The sequence below is a fragment of the Platichthys flesus genome, chromosome 14 (assembly GCF_949316205.1).
Source record: "Platichthys flesus chromosome 14, fPlaFle2.1, whole genome shotgun sequence".
NCBI lineage: Eukaryota > Metazoa > Chordata > Actinopteri > Pleuronectiformes > Pleuronectidae > Platichthys > Platichthys flesus.
This window is the reverse complement of record NC_084958.1, coordinates 9,221,022-9,246,424: the sequence shown is the minus strand read 5'-3', so window position 1 is coordinate 9,246,424 and position 25,403 is coordinate 9,221,022. Positions and strand designations below refer to the sequence as shown.

The following is a 25,403-nucleotide window of genomic DNA, read 5'->3' as shown; positions in this document are numbered from 1 at the left end:
TATATAGACATAATAGCATGTAAACTTTAGATGCAATTTATCCTACTACTATACAGTCAAAGTTAGCCTTGCAGAAAACACTGCACAATAATTAAAACACACAGAAGTCAGCTTCATAAAGTCACCTTGTGATATGTGGGTAAAAAAGAGCAAACAAGTTGAAACAGATATAATATTTATTATTTCTATATCACGAGTATGTAATTGTAGCTTCGTGGCATCTTTCAGCTTCTGTTTTGGTTTCCACCTTGCACCTTTATTATTTTTTTTTCCAATCCCCCCAAAAAAGCAATGTAATTTAATTTGATAATTCTGTAAACAAAAATATTAAGAAATGACTATACTGCATATAGCTAACTGTTAAGTTCAATATTCCTTGAGAGAAATAATGTGTACGAAAGAAAATCTGAGTGAAAGGTTTTTTTCTTGTGTAATGCACACAATGCTAACTCTATCAAAAGCCTTTAGGGTGAATGTTTCTGCAGTGAGCGATGACATGCCAACATATGTCCCTGATCATGAAAGAGGACTTATTATGAAACATTGCTTCTATTCTGCAAAAAAGAAATATTTTCTTTTGTCTCGACTGTTACAGAGAAAAATTAGAGATTGAAAGTAGAATTTGTGAATTATCAACTAGTGCTCTCCTTCAATGTATTGGTCCAATAGGAATGATCCCTGCATGAAAGGAATTCATGAATTTTTTTCTTTGTGATTCAAGATGTTCAAGAAGGTTGTATTTCCTTTTACACAGGAAACAATAAAACAATGAACCATTATTCAAGTCTAGGTTCATGGTTACTGCTCGACTACTATTGGGAAAGGATTTTTCATTGATCTGGTGCCTTTTCAAAGCATTACAAGAATATAAGAAAACACGATGGCTCACAAGGATCGGGCTGTTTTGTGTTCTGTGTGTTCTTTTTACTTTTTCTAAACTCTCTCACCACAAAACATATTTTTATTACCTAATGCAAGTAAACATGCAGAAGTTTTTACACACAGCTCACATGCAAATCCTGGAGTCAGTTTCAGTTATGAAATGGGAAAGGCAAGGTTAAATGATTTTTCATTTCATTCATCTTTAAATACAGTGAAATTATTAATCAACTTCCCAGTAATGATCACATTAAAAAGTTTATAAAAAATAGGTAGAAGCCTTCCTGTGAACACAAAGGTGACCATAATATCCTTTTTGAACTCTGCTGACTGCATTGAAATTGAGATCTTAGTGAGAGACCTTAATTTACATAAATTAAATGTAAGATATATTGTTTCTTTGTGTTCCCTCCCCAACCTCATGCTCTTACTGTGTTTAATTCTTTATTGCAGGGTTCAGTCAATGTAACTTGGCCAAAAGTGAATTTAAACTTTCAGGTTTTTCATTCATTTCAAGCTTCGGAATTAGAAAAGGCAACCACTGCATCAATTATTTAAAAGTTAAACCAACGTTCAGAAACAAAGACATTAAAAAGATAATAAAAACATGATTTGATATTAAGAAACTTAATTTTCTCACCAAGTGATAGAAAGAATTGTCTGTATTGTAAATATAAAGCTACAGCCAGTAGATCTATAGGTTATCTTTACTTAGCTTACTCAAACAAGAAGCATGGGACAATCCAAAGGTTTGAACAGAGCCAGGATGGCTTTTTCCCCATTTCCAGTCTCTGTGCTATGCTAAGCTAACAGCCCGCTAGCCGGAGCTTCATGTTTAATGTACAGACCATAAAGATGGACGACGTGTCTCCTCTTCCTCCCACTATCTAGAAATGAAGCCAAAATATCTTAGTAACAAATGCTGCCATGTTGTGCCAAAGACGTCATGTGGAACCAGAGAGACACGATTTCTAAAGCAAAAAAATGGGAACTCAAACCCGACCTATTGTAAAAAGGACGTCAACATACATCTGTATAAACATAACTTCAGTGTGATAAGAATGAGCCGAAATGACAGAAAAGGTCTTTGACAAATAAAAATGTACTTTGACCTTTTAGTTTTTACATGTCCCATCCATTGACATAGAGGAGGCGGTTTTAAGACCATTACTGGCGCAAGCCACCAGGTGGCAATCAAGACGCTCTGGGTTCACTTTTGGGGAGCAGTCATGTTATGCATCGCTTTCTAAAGTGTGCGGTAAAAAGATTGGAATCAGTTTTATTACCTCCTTCTTGCAAAAGAGAGAAAATTGAAAATGTGCACAGAAAAATATGCGAAAGCATTTCTTCATAACTTTATAAATTAAAACTCTCACAACAGAAAAGGATATCGGCAAGGACACGCACCAGGCTCAAGTTACCAGAGCAACAGCCCTATTGTTTTCTGTGTCTGAGCTGCTGTAGTGGAAAATTCTGAATTATTAAATGTTGTATCAATGTGTCGACATATACTGTCTGCGTAGCCCATAACAAAGATGGTTTAGTCCAGCAGGGGGGAAATAAAGCCCTGTGACCCTGCGTGCGACAATGTAACATCCATACTTGATACTGTTGACATTGCGTGAGAGCTTCAGGTGACTCTTTTGAAGTTGTGGACAATCAATATAAAAAAAGATTTCCGACTGATTCCCCACACATGCTTCTGAATAATGTCAGCTTTTCACGTTTGTATCATATCACACAATATTGCCTTTTGTTATACTTACCTTATATAATGACATATTCAAGGAAAACCTTTCTTTGCTGGCTCGCTAGCTGGCAACATATAGGCAGCATATAAAAGAATCAAACGTTGACTCCCCTACAACAGAGAGAAAAGAACTGCGGGAGGTTAAGTGCTTTTCCATAAAGAGCTAAACCCAACAGCTCCAGTTCACAGAGCACTGGACAGCCTGGTGATCAAGTATACCACTCCTAACAGCTCCTGTGAAATATGGGGTGATAAGGCCAGAAAATATGTGCAAGAAAACCTATGATGTGTTTTTATTCTGGTATATACTTTACATACAAATCGAGATACAGCTCACTCCAGTGGACTTCCTGGGCCTCACCATTTGAATCATTGAGTTAAGACACTGGCAGTATCACGTCCATGAAGATTAAACTGGCTACTCTGAAGTATTCACTTGTCTTTGAATGAGAGAAGAAAGTTAATGATTCCGTCTGATGGTCAGACTTGATTTGGTTGGAACAGCTGAACCGACAAAGCATTTACAAGGTACTCGCTCTTCTATAGTACTTCTAACCTGTAGCAGTCATTTTGAACAGTAATTGCTACGGACAATGCTACACTTAATTCAGATTATAGTAATTCAATTTAAAATGAGGCTCAACCACAAGGCTCCTGACCAAAGAGAGAGGCAGAGCATGCTGAGGATTAGGACACACATCACACAGGTTCATAGGAGGGTGGTAGGGACTGATGCCTGCTTCAGTGTAATAATAACATTATGATCTGCATGTTCTGAAATGTTGCCTTGTGTGAAGTGCTGTTTGAATAAAGATCATTATTATTATCTAAAAAAAAATGCTTAACCAACATGCTAAGTAATAAAATAATATGGGGGGGGTGTAAAAGGGGAAAAAGTAAGACTACAAGATGATAATTTATTCAATGCTAAATGGTATTCAGTGAGATATGTAAATAAACATGTTGTCTTTGAAGTGAATTTATTTACATATGCAGGTCACGGTGTCTTTGGTTGTTTTTAACTACATTACGGAGGAAATATATAATGAGATATAACATTAAAGGTTTATGAAAAGTGCCAACACTTAATTGGAGTCCTCGAAGGAAATAGATTGAACTGTAGCTCTCAATAATTACCCAGGAAGGCCGTGCAGCGCGTTAATTCACATCTATGTGTAATGGTATTCAGCGGCACCAATCGTCTTATAGTGCATTCATCAGCATCTCTATCACGAGCCTCTTTAAAGAAGAGAAAAGCCGCTTCATTTCCTGAGTGGTGCTGCCGGTGTTTGGTTACCTTTTCCCCGCGCACAGATGTTTGTGTCCTGTTGTGTGACAAGCTTTCAATGTTCTAGGTCAGCTCTCCAATGCTCCGGTTTGACACAAGAATGAAAGGGCATGTACAGGGAAAGAGCAAAAATAGCAGCTGGGCCACAGAAGCCAAAGCTTTGACAAAGCCTCGGACATGTGTGTTCCCTGACCTGAATAATCAAAAGAGCAGCAGAGCTCTCAAACAGGTAGACCCCCGGACATGTTCGAAAATAGCTCTGTTTTTCTATCAACACTTTAGATATTTTATTTCACTTACTTACAGTGAGAGGAACAACTGAGATGATGCACCAACAGAGCAAAAGGTCTTACAGGGAGGCCAATCAAACCTAAATCATTCATCAGATTGACATTTTCCTCATTTTTATGTATTTTAATAAATTTAAACTTATAGATCAGCCACACATGTGAACAGTTATAAATCAAACTAGATTTCATTGCACGACAAAAATAAAATCTCAGGCTTACAGATTAACCAGGTAGGTTGAACATGTTTATAAAATGAAAAGCTCTGCACACGATGCCCAGCACACAAACATTAAAAAAGTGACAATATATTGTTGAACTGTTTGAGGAGGACTCGCTAATGACAAGGAATAATTCTGAGCACAGGCCAAGAGAACAGAACGTTCCAAGCAGGATCTGCACAAATTTTAATAAATCTCTGCACTGAGATCATGTTATGTGCTGAAAGGATTGCTAACTCGCCTCAGCCCGCTTAAACTTGTACGAAAGTGCGGTTGCTCTTTCGTTTCCAAAGATCTTTTCTGCAATGCCTTTCCAATTACACACACTGGAGAGGTTTCGGTCCAATTGCTGTCTTCGCTCCGGGGTTAAATGGAATTAGCAAAGCAGAGACCTCATCGTTTTCTGTTCCATTTGATTTCGCTCGTTCACATTCGCCAGCTGCCAAGTCACATCGCCTTTCCATTTTGAAGAGACTTTCAAAGAACAATGTGAAGGCAGCGCGTCGTGGCCATGATCTGTTTTACCCTCTGCTCATTAGCCACAATTCACTTGTTCACAATAAAAGGTGCAGAGGAAGCAATTACTCAGTAATACGTTCGTCTAAAGCCACAGCGTCTTATCAGCTGAAACAGAGAGAACAGTGCAGAACTCCTTGGGAGATGTCAGAGCTCCTGTAGCAAAATTAGTTATTTTTATGTCATTTCAACAGCGATGGTGCCAGGCCTCACAGTCCCCCCCACACACAGCCCTGCTTTATGCCAAAGCCTTCCTGTCAAGTTCGGTGATGTTGACCCTTTTCCCCCCTCACCTCCAAATGCACGAGGGAATGGCAGTGTCATTCCTGACTTGTGATTACTTTGGCACATCGCATGTCACCAGGATAGAAGAATTTGTGTTCAGGCGCATTAGCACCAGCGCCACGTCAAACCCCTTCACATCATCTCCTGGACAATCCTGAGAGTTTTTCCGCCCCACCCTCGGCTGCAGGATCCAGCAGGTTGATTCAGCAGATGGTCGGGGGTGCAAATTATCAAAATCGTTTGGTTTCCTCCTGAAGCTCAGCAGGCTGCCGAGGAGAAGGGGGGGGGGGATGAGTCAAACAAGAGATGACAGAGAATTTAAAGAGAGGATGAAAAGAAGAGAAAGATAAAGAGACTGCTGGTTGGGGCGGTGGAAGGGAAGTTGGGGATGTCAGGCGGAGAAACTAGAATGGAGAGAGTGAGAGGAAGCCAAAGGAATGTGGAAGGAAGGGAGAGGAACGAGGGGCTGGAACTTTTCAATTACAGCGCACCGACAACAAAGACCCAGATTTCAAGAGACTATAACAGTCTGCAGCCCGGAGGGAGAAGCTCATTTAGCCTCCCTTCATTCCTTCTATCCTTTCTCTGGCGCAAATTACAAGTAGGAATATTTAATGTGTTCCTTTTGTTGCACAAGCAAACACAGGCTTCCCATCATTACAGATGTCCCGAATGACATGATCAGATACCTGGGGAAGCAAATCCTCCTGTTGGAAGGATACCAGACACACTGGCTCAGTTGTTTTGAATGTGAAAGTGTTTTTCAGCGGATGGAGACAGTCCACAGCACTAATGGTGACTACAGCTATTCAGGCTTTGAAGATGTGACCTCCCGTTATTGAATTGACTCCATTAATTTGAGCTTGAAGAGGTAAAAAAAACATCCCCTGGCTTCCTGAGGGGCGCTTGCCAAATATCGTTAAAGCAAAAAAAGGGAATCAGAAGAAGCAGACTATTGATTCAACTCCATCATGGATAACAGACACTCTCCTCACACACCATTTAACACAGGGAGGCATTTGTCAATCAGGGTTTTCAAGCATAATGAAAAGATTCCTTGAAAGAGCGGGACAAAAGACTCTCCCAGCAAATGTAAAGTGTTATAGCTCCAATTTCACTCAACGTTTTCCCTAGGAATTCAACTTAGCACCTGCACCGAGGAGGTTATGTTTCTACCCCTGTCCCATTGTTTTTTTGTGAGCAAGATTTTCGCAGAAACTACTGGATGGATTACCTCAAAAATCTGGTGGAAAGATATGGCATCAGGGAAGAACCCATTCAATTGTGGTGCGGATGCAGATGTCAACTTTTTCAGTGATCTGTTTCTTTCTAAACAAAATTGAACAAAAAGAACAGAACAGATTTCGACGAAGCTTGGTGGAGGAGGCGGTAGGGTCAAGGACGCACCGGTAAAGTTTTGGTAGGAATCACTTTGTTGAACATTGCGCGAGTGTTAAGGGTTTTTCAACATTCGGAGAGAAATTTATTTATTTTGGTGTTAAAAAATCCTGCATGTTTAGAGGACAAATCTATGAATGAGTGCAATTTGAAGCAACTTGATTTCAACTAAAGTGGACTGTTGGGCCTTGGCAGAGGTCTGTACCACGGCAGGCTATTCTTGCAGATGTCCCTGAAGAGCTGAAACAGGTTTAATTAGAGATTTGCTGCTGTACCTGTCGACCCCCCCAAACACACACACACACACACACACACACACGCACACACACACACACAAACACACACACTGATCTATGTCCCTGCCATCTTCTCCACCATAATTTGAGACTCGTGGCAGCCAACGTATACCTCTATAACATCATCCAGCTTATAAATACGTCTGAAAGATTTGTCGACTGTGCGTCAAGTGGTCGTGATGTTGCTTCAAAAAAGGGGGGGGGGGGGGGAAATCAAATCAGCATCTGTTCCTACACCTGCTCCTCGCCCATCACAGAGTTCACACTTAAATGTTGAGCGTTCAAAGTTTATCATCACCTTCAGTTACAGCTTTTGCAAGCATCCTTTTTCTTTATGTGCAAAAACCTAACTGTTATTCTTTTGCATGTGTAAATGGCTTTGAGGTGGCAAACTAAGTGCGCCGCTGAACCTGAATCACATCACCCAAGAAACCTGTTCTCTGATAATGGCCTGTAATTATTCACACTGGTAAATCCAGCTATGTGAATGTCATCATAGGAGGGGTCGATGTGGGCCATTTAGCAGTGCAAGCTGCAGAGCTTTAAAGCTGCTGCTGCACAAGACGATAAAAAAAAGTGGAGGAAAAAACACTGGGGAGATACACGGAGAGATAATTAGACTATTATCAAGATCCTTTTAACACTTTCAATGTGCCACTTTCACAGGGAGAGGGGTATGCGGGGATAATGAGGATGAATCGCGTGTAGGTAATGGTTAATGATCAACATCCCTGATGCACAGTGCTAAAATCTGGCGCTCCGGCTGCATGTGGGGTATACATCACTCCTCCTCATCATCATGCACTTGCTCGCCCTCTTGCTTTCCCACTTGGAAAAAAAAAACTAGGGGGGAGAAAAGCTCTCTGTGTTGCAGCAGGCGCTCATTCATCCACTAGCTCAGCAGCGAGGAGAGGAGAGGAGAGCAGAGGAGAGGGGGAACACGACAGCTCCCATGCAACATTTATCCTTAATGTTTTTTAAAGCAGCCACTTTAAGGAGCGCGCACAAGGGAATTCCACACATGGGGATGGGGGGATCAACCTTGTGCGTCCAACCTCTGGAAATATCATTGCGCGCCCGGACACAGTCAGTGTGAACTCCTCTTTGTCCGCGCCACCGCCGCTGCAACTTACTTCTCCACGCCGGGGGAGAGCGCATGGATGCGCGGACGCAGGAGCAAGGATTGTCTCGCGCAACAAAGTTGAGCAAGGGGCGGACGTGAAGTTGGAGCAGCGCTCGGGAGAAAGGGATCACCACGAGTTCATGAATTCAGTCGGATCGCAGAACGGGAGAGGTTTTATTCGCAGGGCGCGCAACATCGGAAGAGTTCGCGCATCCTTGAGAGCGCACCGCTCGGTCCTCACAGCCAAATCGGGTAAGTGTCTCGTTAGCATAGAAAGCATCACATCATGCAATCTGTCTGTTTATAAATGGTTTCATTTAAAAAGAACTATCCACGCTGCACCTTGCGAAAATCTGCGCCACGCGTTGTACTTTTACATCTTTCTTGGCACATGTCTCACTGGTGCAGGTGTCCTCCTCCCAGTCCGGAGAGAATGAGGTGTCGCTGGGTGAAGCATGAGCTGTCAGAGGATCAGTCATAAGCGGCTGTCTCTGCTATGGGAGGGGGTGGCTCTCAGCCTGTGGCTCTGCTGCTGCTGGACCTCCGGGGCCGCCGCCAACGCCGCCGCCGACCCTGGAGCCGCGGCCGCAGCCCGAGTCGCCGCCGCCGGACAAAGCGACGGCGCGTCACGCTCCCTCGGCTGGCTGCTGTCCGATAAAGGGCCTTTCCATCAGTCCCTGGAGTTCACGGAGGCTGCGGAGAGGTACCAGCAGGGCTTCAGCACCAGATACAAAATCTACAGGTGAGACGGATGTTAGAGGTGTGTGTGGTGTGTTTTCCCATCATTACTCCGTAGGCCTGTGTTTAGTATGCTTCTGTGGAGTTTCAGGTTTCATCCAAATATGCCACTGGATAATTTCACTGATGAGCACTTTGAGCCAGAGAGGAACTAATCAGTAAAAGCAGCTGCTGTAGTGTTTGGGTGGAAAAATGTGCACTCACAGTTACAGCACCTGCACAGAACCCATCACAAGCTGATGAGCAAATCTGAAATAACCATTGTGGCAAAGCCAGACTGGGCCGTCCGCATTGTCTCCTCTGATCTGTCACCGGTACTGCATTTCCTCCTTCCCCTTTCTTTTCCTTTCTCATTTGATAACAGTGTTACTGGTGTCTCACTGTGACCCCTGCAGCTGGAGTTCATCCCATGAATGTGTGTGGACAGTTGGCATCCTGTCACTGATGCTCTGCAGTGTCCCTGAGCCGCACTTATCTGTCGCCGTATTTGTCTAAACATCCGTTGTGAGGCCTGAAATGCAATTGCCCTGCTTTCTTGCAACTGGGAGGCGCACAGCACGCCGCCCTGTGCAGTCGTACATGTGATACACATGCTGCACGTGGGATTTTGTCAGAAGTCAATGTGTGGTGTTTGTTTGTTGCTGCTCCTGCAGTCCTGTGAGGTTTATCAATGCCCCAGGCCTGGGATTATGTTTCTTTCTCTGCTGGACATTGCCAAGAGTTTACCAAAGTGAAAAAAGACTTCATGCTCTGCATCTATAAATCAGTTGGTCCATTATCTCCTCTGAGGGATCTTTTAGGCTGCGGTGTTTATCTCCTACTGACACCTGCATCATTTTTTTTCAGTGGACCTGCTGCATAAATGTCTCTATAGTCCCCTTTGAGTCATGCCTCTTCTTTAAAAAAAAAAACCTGCTCTGTAATTAGTAAAAATCACCGGATGTAACAAAGAGCCTGCACGGTCGGAGGCAGCTGCCATCTGTATTGGCTGACGTCTCATCTCCTGAGGGCGTCTTACCCTCTAGCAGTCGATCTTGCAGCCTGTAAACTGCCTGCTCACGTATCTATCCCGACGGCTGTTTTCAGGAAAATATTGATCAAGAGTTTTTAAGGATGAGTTTTTAGTTACTCCATCTGTCTTGTATAGATAACCAGGACAATAATAAGCTGTAGACACACTGAAGGCATTTATACCCAGGAATATGTCATAAATATATTCTACAGTCCTGAGAGTGTCAGACGCTCCATATTTTTCTTTGTGCTTTTAAATAGCCCGGGGGCCTACATTGCTATTCTACCCCTCTGACCTCTGTAATAACTATAACACCACCACACAGCTATCAGTCATGCAACAGTGTGTGATTAAACTGTTCATTTGCTCTTCATAGCTGCTGATTTTACTTTTCTTCCGCCTCCAAGGCTTATTTGGATCAATATTGATTGCTTACAGACAGAGCACACAGTAAACCTTCATGTTTACGATACCCGCGTACGTTCCTCCATTTGCCATCAGTGGCGGAATAGCTGTAAGCTAAACCCCAGTCTGGATCGACAGTGCCCATCTGGCCACCAGGGGTCGGACACTCAGCCTGTCCCCTCGTTATGATGATTGGCTGTAATGACACACTCCACACTGTTCCGGTTCCCCAATTATTTCTCTGTCGATCGTTTTTCTCATGGCAGTGATTTGATTGCCTCCCAGGAGCCGGGGGAAGTACACAGAGCAGCAGGCAGCCCTGTGGGAGAGGTAGATATTAGCTGATGCTATGGAGAGAGGGAGGAACAGGGTAAGCTACTTTTGTGAGTATCTTGAGCTAGGATAGCTTGTGTCCAAAGGGCACAAGATAACAATTAATGGCAGCTGATGATTTGGGACTTTATTTTGGCTTAGCGCTTTCCTGTAGCTGTGGTAGTCACAGCGTTGCATCGCAATATGCTCTGGTTTAACGAATTTGAAGCTGTGATAAACTTGTATAAACAGTGGGCATAAAGTTTTAATCTCATTAAGGGGTCCAGGGAGCTTCTGTGATTTCCAAAGGGCACATGGAGATATAACTTGAAACAGTAGGGTTATAATTTGGTTGAAAATACATGTTTTCAAGTCCACAGATTTGTCTTTAGGTGTAAAATCATGACTGGCCATGCTTGATGATGCAAATCTTTAGACTTTATCCCAATACCAAAGTACTTCTAGCCACGACAGGCCAACAGCAACCACGAGTGAGTTTTAACACAGAAAGATTAAAAATGTAAAGACAGCAAATTTCTTTAAAGGCCCCATATTTTACACCTTCCTGGGATTTAATTTTAGGTATTGGTAGCCCTTAGATGATGTATCAGTGGCTTCAGTAAAACAACAACTGCTCCAATGTGTATTTCCATGTCCTCAGAACAGGCTGTTTTCCCCTGCCTCTTGAGCCCCTCCTCTGATTGGCTGACTGCTCATTGAGTGACACGTGACCAGGCCTATCACCGTTCTCACTCTGGCACATTCACGCTCTCTCGTAAACACAGCTGAAAGTCACGCTCTATTTTGACACCGCTATAGAAGCCACATATTTAGAGGACGTTTCTGAATTGCAAGTTACACCGTCCTCATGCTTGTTCAAGTTTGAGCAGGACAGTCGGCCAATGTTGGAGTAACGTTCCGAGTTACAGTACAGACTTTCAATATGGAGTAATGTGGACTTTACACCGTAGTGAGCTCAGCAACACACCACGTCAGAAGACATAAAGCATTACCGCTGGTCTTGAACATTAAAGTTCTTAGAAGGAATGTGCATGGACACATTCTCTTCCTTGCATCCCTCCATGCTGCAGTGTTTCTTCAGTGTTGTTCGTTGGGGTTAGCCTTTGGTAGCTAACAAGCAACTAGCTCAGCAACATGTTTGCTTGGTGTCGCGTTCGGTGTGGTGGGGGTGTGGACTGAGGGTGGTGGGTCCGGAGAGTGTACTGGTACCAACTGGGCGAGGCTGAGAGACAAGTGCGATCCCATATGACTCATACGGGGGAGGAAGGACAAAACAAGACCTTTCGATAACATATTTCTTAGAATGGACTGGTGAACAAGTCTGTGGAGTGACTGTTTTCATACTTCGGGGGACCTAATGACCCCATCAAGTCATTAGGGATACATTTTGGGAAATGCACTAATTGGCTGTCTTTCGTTGGATATTAATGTTGAAACTGAGAGAGACATTAATAATTCTGTTTACATGTTACAGAGCGTAGTCGGATTTAATGTCAACATTACAGCCGCTAGGTTGGTAACTACAATATCTCGATGAGGCAAGATGCAGTGAAGAGTCCAGTAGGAATTTATTTGGAGATTAAATGTTTGCCTAATGTCAATAAGGTCAGAATACTCCACATGTCTTCATATAATAATTTGTTTATGAAGACTTCGAAGTCTGTCTACATGGCCGTGTCTTATTGAGACTGTTCATGTAAATGTGTTAAATGTTAACAATGAGCACCTTCCAAACTCACACACTCATGAACGAATGAATGGATGGGTGAAGTGAATGCTTGGCTTACCGGCTGCTAACTCTATTTTCTTATATAACTGACACAAGAGCTATGTCATTCTATTCATGTGACTTTCTGCAAAATAGCAAACTTCTCAATATAAACTATTTGCTTTGCAGCGTGTCTTCCCACATTCTCTCTTCTTGTCTCTTTCTTGCTGTTCTGTCAATTCATGCAAAAAGCTCAAAGATATCTTATAAACTCATCCAGAAACCTTCCTTTGTTTTTCCTTCCAACAAACTTGATTGAAAACGACACAACACTGATAGTGCTACTAATTTTCCAACATGCTGTAATGCAGTTACAAAGCCTCTCTATTCTGGCAGGGGAAAAAAATGAAATGGTGGAAACTTGCTTTCCGCTCGAAAAATACTGGATCCAGCACGAATCAAATTTCTATCAGGCTGCTATGAAACCATCAAATTCCAAGAGGACAATATAAGGGCCATGACCTCAGTTTTGAAGCTAAGGTGACAGGACTACAAACACAGAGAGAGCGAGCGAGATCAAACTGTAACCTTTACAATAAAATAATATTACTATGTTATTCAAAATATCCACATTTATAGAACTATACATTATGTTAATCGTGTTAAAGCCAGAGTTGTGAGGCTTTTTAAAGGCAAAAAAAGTTGTGCACCAATTATCCCATAAAATATACTTAATGCTCTGTAATTCCCAAGAGGAGCCCACATTGAAATCTACATAATAATACATAAATAACCAACTGCAACCTGATTGACTTAAAGCCCACACTAATCATGTACTCCCTGGGTATTTAAAAAAAGAGGGATCTCATACTGTATATATATAAATATATGATGCATATTATTAGAGATCGTCAGGGGATTCAACCTCATAGCTACATCATTTATTTACACTGTATGATCCCTTGTGTGTGTGTGTGTGAGTGTGTGTGTGTGTGTGTGTGTGTGTGTGTGTGTGTGCGTGTGTGTTTGTGTGAGAGAGTGGTCAGTGTGTGCCTCACAGTAACTTAAACACATTCACCTACTCCCGTGTTTCCACCACAGCTTGTTAAATAGCAGCCAGGGGCCTTATACACAGACCTCAATTGAGCAAAATGTTTCTCTCCCTCACTTTGTGTGTGCTTTTGTCCTTGTGTATGATTGTGTGTTTGATTGTGTGTGCGCATGTGTGTGTGTTTGTGTGTTGCCAGGGAGTTTGGTCGATGGAAGGTCAACAGCCTGGCAGTGGAGAGGCGGGACAGTTTTGGTGGCAGCAGAGGTTTGGCTCTGCCCCTCGACCCTGACTTCATGCACACCATCCGCCAGCTGGGGAGGCGGCCAACCCTCCAGGCCATTACAGAGAGTCTAATCAAGAAGTATGGTAGCCACCTCCTCCTCTCCGCCACTCTGGGAGGTACAGTGGAGAACTCTGAGCTTCAAAGCGAAGCCGATTCACACAGCTTCGAATGTGATTTTTTGTTTCCAGCATGTGGTTCACCCATTTTACCGTCTGTTGCTCTCTAAACAACAAAGCATGTAATCAATTTTTCTGGATCAGTGTTTTTGGCTCATAAAAATCACTCTGGTTAAGTGGTCAGAAAATTAATTGGAAAGGTGACAAAAGACGGATTTAATGTTTTGCTTGGCTGTCAAAAAAGCAAGTTGCCTTACCAATGTCGCTGGTGTTGTACAACACTATCATTCATACACAACTGGCTCATCTTTTGTGTCTTTAATAAACCACTAATGCAAAGTGTGCTGTATGAGAAGAACAGAAAGCGTGGCTTTGCTTTTTTATTGAAAACAGTTATTAACGCAGCACAATCCAGCATTATTCTGATGTGTAGAATGCTTTTTACTTCATTCCCACCACTGGACAAAGAGTAGACATAGAGTTTGGTTCTCGGCACCTCAGAACTAAGGACCAAAAACAAATTCTATGTTGCACCATTTTCTAAAATCTCTCTGGCAGAGATCCATCATAGAAAATAACAAATACAACCATTTTCTCAGACAGCAGACACAAATTAACTCAGCGCAGGAAAGAAAGTTTTAATAATGCTGGAGCCAGTCTTGATCTCTAAGTGGTACAAGATGTTCTGACTTTGAGTGTGGTAGCTGATGTCGGACATAGAGTGGATGTCCCTGTTCTGATCCAAACTCTCTGGAAGGACGTGATCCCTCCTGAAAGTCAGAACCAAAGGCTTGTGTGTCACATTTAGGGAACAGACTAAAGACGTTTATATGACAAATGCCCTGTCGTCATCATCTACGTGGGCGTCGTCTACCATACCTGACATTGATTGGTTTTGTAATCGGGGCATGTGTTTGAAATAGTGTAAAATAATGAATCAGTTAATTTAGTTAATTCTGTTGCTCCTGTAATATAGATATAGTATCACTACCAGCATCACCAACTTCAGGCACAAGCACTCAACACTAGTTCAAATTGACCAAATGAATGTTCTCATCATTAAAGCAATAAATTGGAGGGGAAGACTGAGTCACATCCACTTCTTTTTCTTCTTGGTCAATGCTGTGCCCAACTTCCTGCAATTGGTTCAAAAGTCTGAAAAAAGAAAGAACCAAACTTTCATTCAGTTTAATTCAGATTAAGACCACCTGTTTTGGTTGGACTGAATATTGGTAAGTTTGTCCGGATAGTGGTGTTTTCACTCCTGTTCCTTTGGACCAGGCTAAACTAGGTCGGTATCAAGCATCCCAAGGGCCCTTTCACACCTACCTTGTTAAGTGTGGAATGTCGGACTTGTTCTTCGGACTCGGCCTGTTTAGTGTGATCCAAAATAAAAGGTGACAAAGGTGTCTAAGACAATTTCAAGCCAACAGAACTCTCCTTTCTGGATGGTTTAGTCTCAGAACATTGAAACCAAACATTTAACAATAGCAGATGAAAAAGAAGATGCTTACAGAATTGCTTGTTTAGTCTTTACCTCCGATGGTACTTTTTTTTCTTTCATGCCCTCTATTTAAAATGTTGGCAAATACAAAGGCCATGAAGAATAACCAAATTGAGATTAAGTATATATGCTGCCCATGGAAGTGATGAAGACAAGACATACGTATGTCATGCACAAGTCTTGAGTGCCCTCCCTGAATTACAATGTGAAACCCAAACTAACTAGATCAAATGTAAACAATGTAACAACGACATGAAGCATGGTTCTGACTTTCAGCTCTGAAAAGTTGACCTGATCATTTAATATTTGTTCCTCCACAGCACTTAATCACTACTGTGCTTTTATATCTGATCTGAGAAGATACTAATGCAAGGTGATTAGTGCTGCTCTGTCAGAGCTAAAACAGCTCTCATTCCCTCTGCCACCAGGGGAGGAGTCTTTGACGATATTCGTGGACAAAAGGAAGCTCAGCCAGGAGTCCTCGCCCTCGGTGGCCGAGGCCAGCAGTGGCGGCAACAGGAACTCCAGCACTACGGGGACCGTGACCCTGGAAGCCCTTCACCAACTGGCTGCTTCTTACTTCACCGACAGAGAGAGCACCCTGCGAAGGCTGCACCACCTCCAGATCGCATCCACCGCCATCCGGGTAAGTGGAAGTTAATATGGCAGCAGTCTGATAGGAGATTAACTCACTGTCTGATAGCATTAGAGATGTCCCCCTGCAGTGTTGTGGCTTGTTAACCCTCGACATTTACACAGGGGAATGGTGGGATACTATGCATTCACATGGCCTGGTTGGGTTCTGGGTTTAGCTGAGGTCGCTGAACATTGATGAATGACTTGTTCAGTTGTCAGGGACAAAACATAATTTCAGTCTTGATCAGTAAATAGATGCACATATAAATCACTCACATTACCACGGTACATCACAGGGCTAACTTTACCCAGAGCTGATGTTTTTAGTGTGTCTTTTATTTTATTTATCATTTTATATTATATCTAAATCAACCCATTATTAAAGGGGAAGAAATTGCAGGGTAACAATAACATCGCAATACTGCGACTCTGCAATAATCGATAAATTGTAAGACAATCACATGAGACATTATGATATTTGCTGAACTGAACAGAATACAAAATACCCCTAAAGAGGCAAAGTGCAGGATTTGTGGATTTAGTCACTGCAATGTGGTTTCAGTTTTACAGAGTTTGACACAAACTAAGATGACACAATGTTTATATGCCTAAAGTTGTATCTTAGTGACTCTTTAGACTTGAACAGACACACTGTAACTTGCCAATTTGCACATGTGCCATCAATCCAATGTTATATATATATATATATATATATATATAACTAATTAACTAAATATTGATATTTTGCGGCAGCTTATCAATAATTGGATGTCATGATAATACATTTCCGTATTGATATTTTGTCCCACCCTTACTTACTCACTTGAAGTCTGTAATAACAAGCCTTAATAAATTTGACAAAATGCAGAAATGCTTAACCAGTTTTAACTATGGACTGAGATGAGTGTTGGAAGAAGTATTCGAATATTTTGAATAGCAAAACAAAACTGAGGTACATGTAATGGTTTTACATTCAAAATGTTACTTAAATGTTAGACAAATGTGGGCAACAAAATGTAACAACTTAACATCAGGTTAAACCCTGTGTTACACAATTTTTAATGTATCAGAAAAGCATTTTGCAGAGTGACCTTAATCAGTGTTATCGGATCTATAGTATTGTATAGTATTGCATTAATTTTGTTGCGGTGATTGGAACTTTATACGATATAAAAACACATCATATATTAAAAAAAGAGATCACCTAGAAAAGATTCCATATCAAATCTTAGAAATCTTTCAAATAACTTGTAATGTAGCTGTAAAATGTCAAATACCCATCCATCATCTATACTGTTTATCCTTTGAGAGCCATCCAAGCTGACTGGGTGAGAGGAAAGATCCTGGATAGATCACCAGCGTATCGCAGAAAACACAGTTCACGCCCACATTCACACCTACAGCCAATTTAAAGTCTCCAATTAACAAAATGTCCAATATTTATCTCTGAGATGTACTAGAATTAAAGTACATGTAGCATAAAAAGAAAATACTTAAAGTTCAAAATAATCTACATTTTTCTTTCCACTCCAAGTCGAGCAAACCTTTAATTCGTGGCACTCTGGTCGCTCAACTTGAAGATAACATGAACAAACAGATGGAGCTCAGGGAATTTATTTCCATAAGTTATTTCACCAGGTAGGATTAGGAACAAATGCTTGTTTACAGAATTGGCCCGACAACAAGAAATTCACCTGTTGTAGCTGCAGGGGAGAAACCGCCCTGTCAAATGTGTCTCTGCTGTTTCTCTCTCCTCGACAGACATCACAGAAAACTGGCAAGTTGATTGGAATCCGAATCTGTTTGATAAATTATTTTATATCAAGTTGCTCAAACACGTCCTTGCTAACCACCCACTAACTGCTTTAGCAGCAGAAAAAGCAATATTAGAACATAAGGGGGTTTCAAAGACTTTCATCTTAAAAGAGCAGAGGAGAGAAGGATGGAGGCCGGAGCAGCAGTCCTGCATCCTGTATAGTCTGAAGCACCAATCATCCATTTTATCATATGAAGTGGCTCTTAGAGTGTAAGCATTAATCAGCCCGAGGGGCAAATGTGGATTCTAAAGTCAGTAGCCGCTGATGAAGACAAGTTCCCCCCAAACTGAAAATGTGTTCCTCTGGTTATGCATCAGCCTGATGGATTAAATATATGAATTTCCATTAATTTCCAGTCCACACTGACTTCAATGCGTTTGCCACTTTGCAGCGTGCGTAGTGTTCAGGCTGAGTAACGATCAAAGCCAGAGACAGAGAGGTGGGAGTGGGAATGTCGGGGGGGGGGGCGGGGGGGGTACTGCATTTTATGTTGGATGTAAAGCAGCACCTGCCATACGCAGTCAGTCATTAAAATCACATACGGTGCTGGGGATTGGGTGAGAAACAGGACGGACCCGGAGCATAAATTTATGCAAATACTCAAGCAAGTTAATATTTCCAGCTTTGACGGGCAGTTTAATTGCATTTAGAAATCAAGCATTAACGTGAATCAGTCTAAAGTTCCCGAGTTGGACCGAAGTTGATTTGTTCCGTCAAATCAGAGCCAATTATTCAGTCCGAGGAAAAACAGCTTCTAATTAAGGAATTTTTCAAGATTACTCCGCAGTGACTTCACAGCTTTCATAAATCATTTTTGAAGCATAAAAACACCGTTATTGAGCCCTCATTTAGTTTTTTTCTGAGTTATAATTAAGCTTGACACAAAGATTATTTAAAAAAAAAAAGGCACAAACACCGGACATTGGATAAACACTCAACTGTTTTCTCTCCACGTCAGGTGACAGAAACCAGGACCGGGCCGCTTGGATGCAGCAACTATGACAACTTGGACACGGTCAGCTCTGTGCTGGTTCACAGTCCAGAAAACAAGATTCATCTACAAGGTATGAAAAATAGGCTCCTTAAATCCTAGGGACGGCATCTTACTGACTGTGATGTGTTTGTTTTAAAAAACACTTTCTAAACTCAAAAACAACTTGGAGAGCACGTAACTTGGCTGATGGGCCAATTTATCACCATATTGCATAATGGAGATCAGATATATAAAGTGTACACAGAAATGATCTGCAGAACATGTGCAGGCAAAATACCACTTCTTTGATACTGCTGAAAGGATTATTTATCACTGTACAGTAGCTGAATACAGATCACCCCCCCTTGAAATATTTATTTTGATACACAAAATACAGATTATTAATTTTATCTGCACCAAATATTACCATATTATCATATAGATCATAGTTATTAGCAATCTACACACACTTGACTTTTTTTCCAGTCAATATTTTCTTAATATCAGAATATTGGTGTCCATAGAAACATGTCTGTAGAGGGAGGCCCTCATTTACAATGATTAGCTATGAGATGATATGAGAGTGGTATCGAACTTACTCAATCTAAGCCTCACGAAGACAATAAAGATTATTCCTTTAATATATTCTTCTTGGATTTTTTTTTTTTTATTGTTTCAAATTCTCATAAAAAGAACAAGAGCAACAATATTACTGTTCACATCTTGCTGCCTGGCGTTTGGCTTTCAGACCACAACTCTTGAAAAACATAAATCGTTGGCATTGGGTCAGAAACCTTTAGTCTAAATTGAACAAAGCAAAGTCATGTTTTTTACTCGAGCACTGACCTGATGCTGTGTGTCACGGTCCACAGGGCTGCAGGTCATCCTACCCGGCTATTTACAGAGCCGCTTCATTCAGGCGGCTCTCAGCTACATCGGCTGCAAATCCGAGGGTCGCTTTGTTTGCCAGAACAGTGACTGCTGGTGCGAGTGCACCGTGGACTTCCCTCGGTGTAACTGTCCTCACTCGGACCTGGACACGCTGCAGAACAACCTGCTGCGCATCAGAGACTCCTGGAGGCTGACCAACCGGGAGTTTGAGGAATCTGGTGAGGAAGGCTTTTTGATTTACTGTGATGGTCGGAAATGGAACTTTTTACGGTGCATTCAAAAACACACGGAGCACTGGCTTTTTTAGATCTTTTTCAAAATCACCTGTTCTCCAGCATGCAGGTGATATTCAGATATTTGTATGAAGTAACTTTCTAAACCTGCGCACCATCTTAAATCAGATTACAATCTTCAAATTGCTCCCAGAGCCAGATAGGTGACTAGAGATATATCATAAATATCTTTATTTTATTTTATATATACACTTATTGAAAGGTTAAAATTGCAGGATTGAAATCTCATTTTGGAGCCTTGCGTAATACTTTGAATGGAAAAAAATGTAAAAATTTGTATTTTGTATTTGAGAATTCCGTCTTTAAAACTGCAGCATTGTTTTTAAAGAGTTTCTACAAAACATATTCAAATTACTTTTTTCTCAGTTGCCTGATATTTTTCCCAGATGTTACTGCTTTTAAATGCCTTCTTTAAAAATACTTAAAATCAAAGCTTTCATTTCTGCATTAATTTATTGTTTATAAACTATATATATAATTATCATTAACATTATTAACATGACTTTTTTAATACTATTATTATTATGAATATTATTATTATTTATATTAGTTATAGTAGTAGTATTAGTATATTTAACAACAAATATTAACTTATACATGGATGAACCAAACCACATGACTTGTATTTATAAATTCTCGGCCGTCAGACAGGAGCAGCTGCCAAACTCTGAATCAAGAGACCCGTCAGTCATTGTGTCAAATCAAATGATGTTCCTCTCAAGGTGCTCAGGGCTGCCGTGTGTGACGGTACACAGATCTTCTTTAGACATCCGTCTGTTCTCATCCAACAAAGTTAGACGAGGACTCATGAAAAAGTGTATTTAATGTCACAGTTCAACATCTGAGGAAATATGCTCATTTCCCTTCCAGCTAAGAGTTGCGGCACTTGTGTGTGTCAAACATGTGATTTCTCATTTGTTTGAAGAGGAAGTGTAAAAATAGTCCAGCACTTGAGCCACAACCCTCGACAGCTGAAGGTTTCCTTTTTACGATGCACAGATAGGAGTGGTATGAATCTTCTCATCCAACACCAGTCAAAATGCAGCTATTACTTTACATTAAGTCAATAAAATACAGTTATAGGAATATTTAGAGCTCTCAGATGAAGAGGGCAACGTCTGACTCTGCATGAACTCTATTCAAGCAAAATAAGTTATCTAATATCTGAAAATAAATTAATAATGTGAAATACCACACTGTAAGTCGGTGAATAATTGCAGTGAGTTCGAGGTGGGCCTGTTATTACCATAAACATACTATAGTATATACTGGCCCTAGTCTCTACTTCCACCCACTTTCCAGAAATGAAATCAAAATGTCCCAGCTACGATCAGAAGTTTCTCCATTTTAATTTTTCCTGGAACTTTTCTGAAAGACATTTTTGTGATTACTGTTCCTATAGCAACCATCTTACTTTCACATTGCTGGAGGCAAGAATAGCAATTGAGCTTTTAGAGTCATTCACATGTAATTACAAACTAGTTGCTTTTTGACGACGCACAGTGCTGTATGCTGACAACAGGTGGTGATTAACATACTGTACATCTTTTTTTACGGAAACAAAATAACGAAAGACGTCTGTTCTCTGACATGATGATGAGGTCAGCAATCTGCCCGGCGAAGGAAAAAATCTAAATAACAGCAACAGGATTTCAGGCAGGCTGCAGCCATCTTCTCTTGAGCGGTTTGCTTTTCTGGGACAAACAATGAAAAGTCAATCCATTTCTTTTTCATTTTATTTTGGATATTGTTACCCGGCGGCTCATAACCGCGAGCAGAGTTTGCTTATTCGTTTTCTGTTTGTTTTGTTTTCCCTTCCAGAGGAGTTCCAGAGCTTTGTTGGGAAGCTGCCAACCCATTACGCTGTAAACACGTCTGCCGTGGAACACTTGTGGAGGACCGACGCCAGCCTGCTCCAGCGCTACAGGCAGCTGGAGACCAGGAGCAACCAGCTTTTCACCAAAGCTCGCCGCACCGCTAACAAGCTCTTCAGCCTCAGCAAGAGGTGCCGAAAGCAGCCCAAAATAGTCCTGCAGAGGCCGAGGTAAGATCCGAGACGAGAAGAAGGGGGTGGAATATTTGTACCGCAGCCTGCTAACCCAAGGTGCTCCCCAAAACTTATAATTATGAAAATGATTTATGCGGCAGGCACTGGGCGAAAGCAGCGGTGTGAGACGGTACTTATTAGAAGGCTCTCAAGGAAAAGTAGTTGGGAAAGTGCTGACGGGAGGGAACCTGCCTCTCTGTTCCCAAGACAAACAGAATCACGTATCGGCCAAACAGACACGTTTCACCGTCCTGAAACTGCACCGCAATCAATCCGGCGTCTCGAATATCATATCCAGGAGTCTCAGCTGCAGTGGACATGACAGTTATACTCTCTGCCTCTATCTATTCTTGTTTTTGTTAACTGTTATAGCCGCTGTTTCAGCAGCACTCACACCTGGACGAGGTACTTCTGCAGCGTAGCAGAGAGCGCCGTGGTCATAACTCCAGTCCGATTTATGCCTCTCTCATGAACCCTCTGTGTTGATAGCTATTTCTGGCAGGGAAATTAACAAAATGACACAATCCATCAGTGAGCTAGTCAGGCTGCAGACGCTGCCTCCTCCGTCTACATCGCCATTACACTTCTTTATCGCACCCTCTCCGCCTGAAGAAAATAAATTGAGTTGTGGTGTACAGTTTCGATTTATTATTTTCGATGGGAAATATGATATCTGTGTTATGTTTGAATTATTCGCTTATTTATTGTCCAAATTCACATTTTGATTACGTTTTACCGTGCTGTATCTGTAAAATTCTAAGTTTATTCAGATGGCATGTTTAAATGTTACGGGGCCCTGGCGTCTCACTCCAGCGCATAAACGGGAAAACACAAATTCAAAAGCCACAACAGGGAAACAGAACCACAAAGGAAGTGAGTGATATTGACCATGAAACTGTAGAAGAGGCTGTAGGAAAAATAAAAGAATATGAAAAGAATGTATAAAACAGAATTTATACACAAGATACAAAAGCAATAGAACATAAAAAATCATACAAATTTGAGAGTTAAAACAGTACACAATAGGAGCTGAAATCAAGGTCTCAAACTCGAATTGAAAGCCAGTGAGACGAATTTGGTCTTTGCCGATGATTTTTTTCATGTTTCTAGGGTCGGAGCGGTTCTATCACCACTCCAAGTAAAGATTGCCACTGCAAAGGCCTGGTCACCTTTGTATTTTTAAGCTGTAGCTCTCAGGACGTCCATAAGCATCGGGTTGGGCGACCTCAGTGCCAACCCATTTAAAAGACAAGCCATAAAATCTTTTAATCAATCCTGAATTTGTCAGGAAGAGAAAGACATTAAGACGACGTGTAGGTGTGAGTGAGTGTGTGTCAAAGCTTCCCATCTGCACCACAGACTGGGGGGGTTCAATATATTACAATATTCATTTTGATCTGATTTCGCTGCTGTAATTCCACCTCAGTCGGAGATGGTCTCTAATTGTTTTTGCTGCAAATCAATCCAGAACAGTTTCTAGTGAAAGACAGCATTAATCACAGAAATATGATGCAGCAGTCTGCTCTAAACTTAAAGTGATTAACACAGCGGTTGTCTCTCCTTTAGGCCTCTGCACTTCTGGGTGCGCTACGCCCTCTCCATTTTGTACTGCAGCGAGAACAACCAGGTCGGGGTTTACAGTGACGAGAGCCGCAGCTGCTCCTGCCCCTACAACCATCCTCCTTGCCAGGGCCTCATCCCTTGCTCTGTGGGCGACGGCGTCCGCTGTGCCTCCTGTTCCACAGATAACCGGACGCGATGCTCCAGCTGCAACCCCAGCTTTACAATGACCCAGGGAGCCTGTCGGCCTGCCGTGCCCGACCCGACGGACCCCTACCTCGGCATGGAGAGCGACCGTGACCTGCAGGATCTGGAGCTGCGCTACCTGCTGCAGCGGCGCGACCCCCGCATCTCCCTGCATGCTGTATTTGTGAGCAATGACCTGCGCATAAACACATGGTTCGACCCGTCCTGGAGGAAAAGAATGCTGCTCACCCTCAAGAGCAACCGTGTGAAATCAAACCGTGTTCACATTCTGCTCGGAGTGTCCCTCCAGTTTTGCCTCACTCGGAACAGCACTCTGGAGCCCGCCCTGTCCCTGTTTGTGAATCCGTTCGGGGGCAGCCATTCAGAGAGTTGGACGATGCCGATTGGTCAGCACGGATACCCAGACTGGGAGCGAATCAAGCTGGATATCCCTTTGGACTGCTATAATTGGACATTGACTCTTGGAAACAGATGGAAGAGCTTTTTTGAGACGGTTCATTTCTACCTTAGGAGCCGCATGAGGGACTCTGTGGGAGCGACAGGAGGGAACAAGAACACAACGGCGTACTATGAGCCTCAGGAGGAGGCGGAGCCGTCGAGCAACATCGGCTACATGAAGGTGAACAGCATGCAGCTGTTCGGATTCAGCGTGCACTTTGACCCGGAGGCGATCCAGGACCTGATCCTGCAGATAGACTACCCGTACACTCAGGGATCGCAGGACTCGGCCCTGCTGCAGCTGGTGGAGCTGCGCTACAGGGTGAACCGGCTCTCGCCCCCGGGGTCACCGCACGTGGATCTGTTCGCCTGTCTCCTCCGCCACAGGCTCAAATTGTCCAGCGCGGATGTGGCCAGGATACTCACTGCCCTGCAAGCTTTCAGTGCCAGACAACCAAACTACGTAGAGTACGAGGCGAATAAACTGTGTAGTTAATGGCCACTATTTGATGTTTTGTACCATTTCCTTGCCACAGACAGGCCTGTCTCCTTTGTCAGCTGGATTCATATGTGTCAAGTGTGTGGTATGTTGTTCAAGGCGTTGTTGTACAGATACAATGTGCAATTAAATTTGATGTTTTCATAAATTCATTGTAGTTTTATGGATTAAAACTGCATTAAATATTCATTGCTGTACAAGCAATAATCAAGTTTATGTCTGGGAGAAAACATCCTCAGTGGTTATTGATATAGAGTTTAACACAGATTGGTTATAATATTGTCTGGGCCTTAAATATTGCTACATGCTACATTTTAATCCTACAATCCAAACACAGAAGTCTGACATGCATGGAAATGTCCCCATAGCCTGCCTAGTTCATCTCACACTTCCCCCCGTCGATCTCACTGGAGATTCTCAGTGGTGTGTGCTGTGTTGTTTTGGCCCATCTGGAGCCTCGGAACACAAGGTCTCCATTCTCCGATGAGGGAACAGCCTTGGCAGAGATTACTAAGTATATAGTGAGAGAGAAGGGAGGGCCGGGAGCAGCCTTCCTCTGTTCCTTTGCCGTCCCCATCCGCCATTCACAGTTACTGTGATAGATGAGCCGGGGACCCGCAGAGACATGCCCAGCATCACACAACAGTAAGCGAGGTACCGGGGACAAGGACAGTGCTCTTGCCCAACGCCAGAGCAGTTGAACCCTCACACGAGTGACTCTGACTAGGGAGGGAAATCAGCTTTAATCCCCCGAGGCCTGTCAACAGTTGAGCCGCAGGGTAGCGGCATGGCACGGCTTTGATTAGACTAGCATCTAAAGGGGCTGTAGCAAAGGCGTAGCTTCATCAG

General features: G+C 42.4%; 1 protein-coding gene across 1 annotated transcript; it reads left to right on the top strand.

Moving 5' to 3' along the window:
* Positions 1 to 7,895: 7,895 nt before the first annotated feature.
* LOC133967879 (BMP/retinoic acid-inducible neural-specific protein 3-like) lies at positions 7,896 to 24,685 on the top strand. Its single transcript, XM_062403569.1, has 8 exons — positions 7,896 to 8,295; positions 8,452 to 8,785; positions 13,487 to 13,689; positions 15,622 to 15,839; positions 18,605 to 18,710; positions 19,492 to 19,728; positions 21,625 to 21,847; positions 23,417 to 24,685. Exons 2-8 carry the CDS (start codon positions 8,499 to 8,501, stop codon positions 24,549 to 24,551), a joined length of 2,409 nt encoding a protein of 802 aa, XP_062259553.1. The 5' UTR covers positions 7,896 to 8,295; positions 8,452 to 8,498; the 3' UTR covers positions 24,552 to 24,685.
* The last annotated feature ends 718 nt before the right edge of the window (positions 24,686 to 25,403 follow it).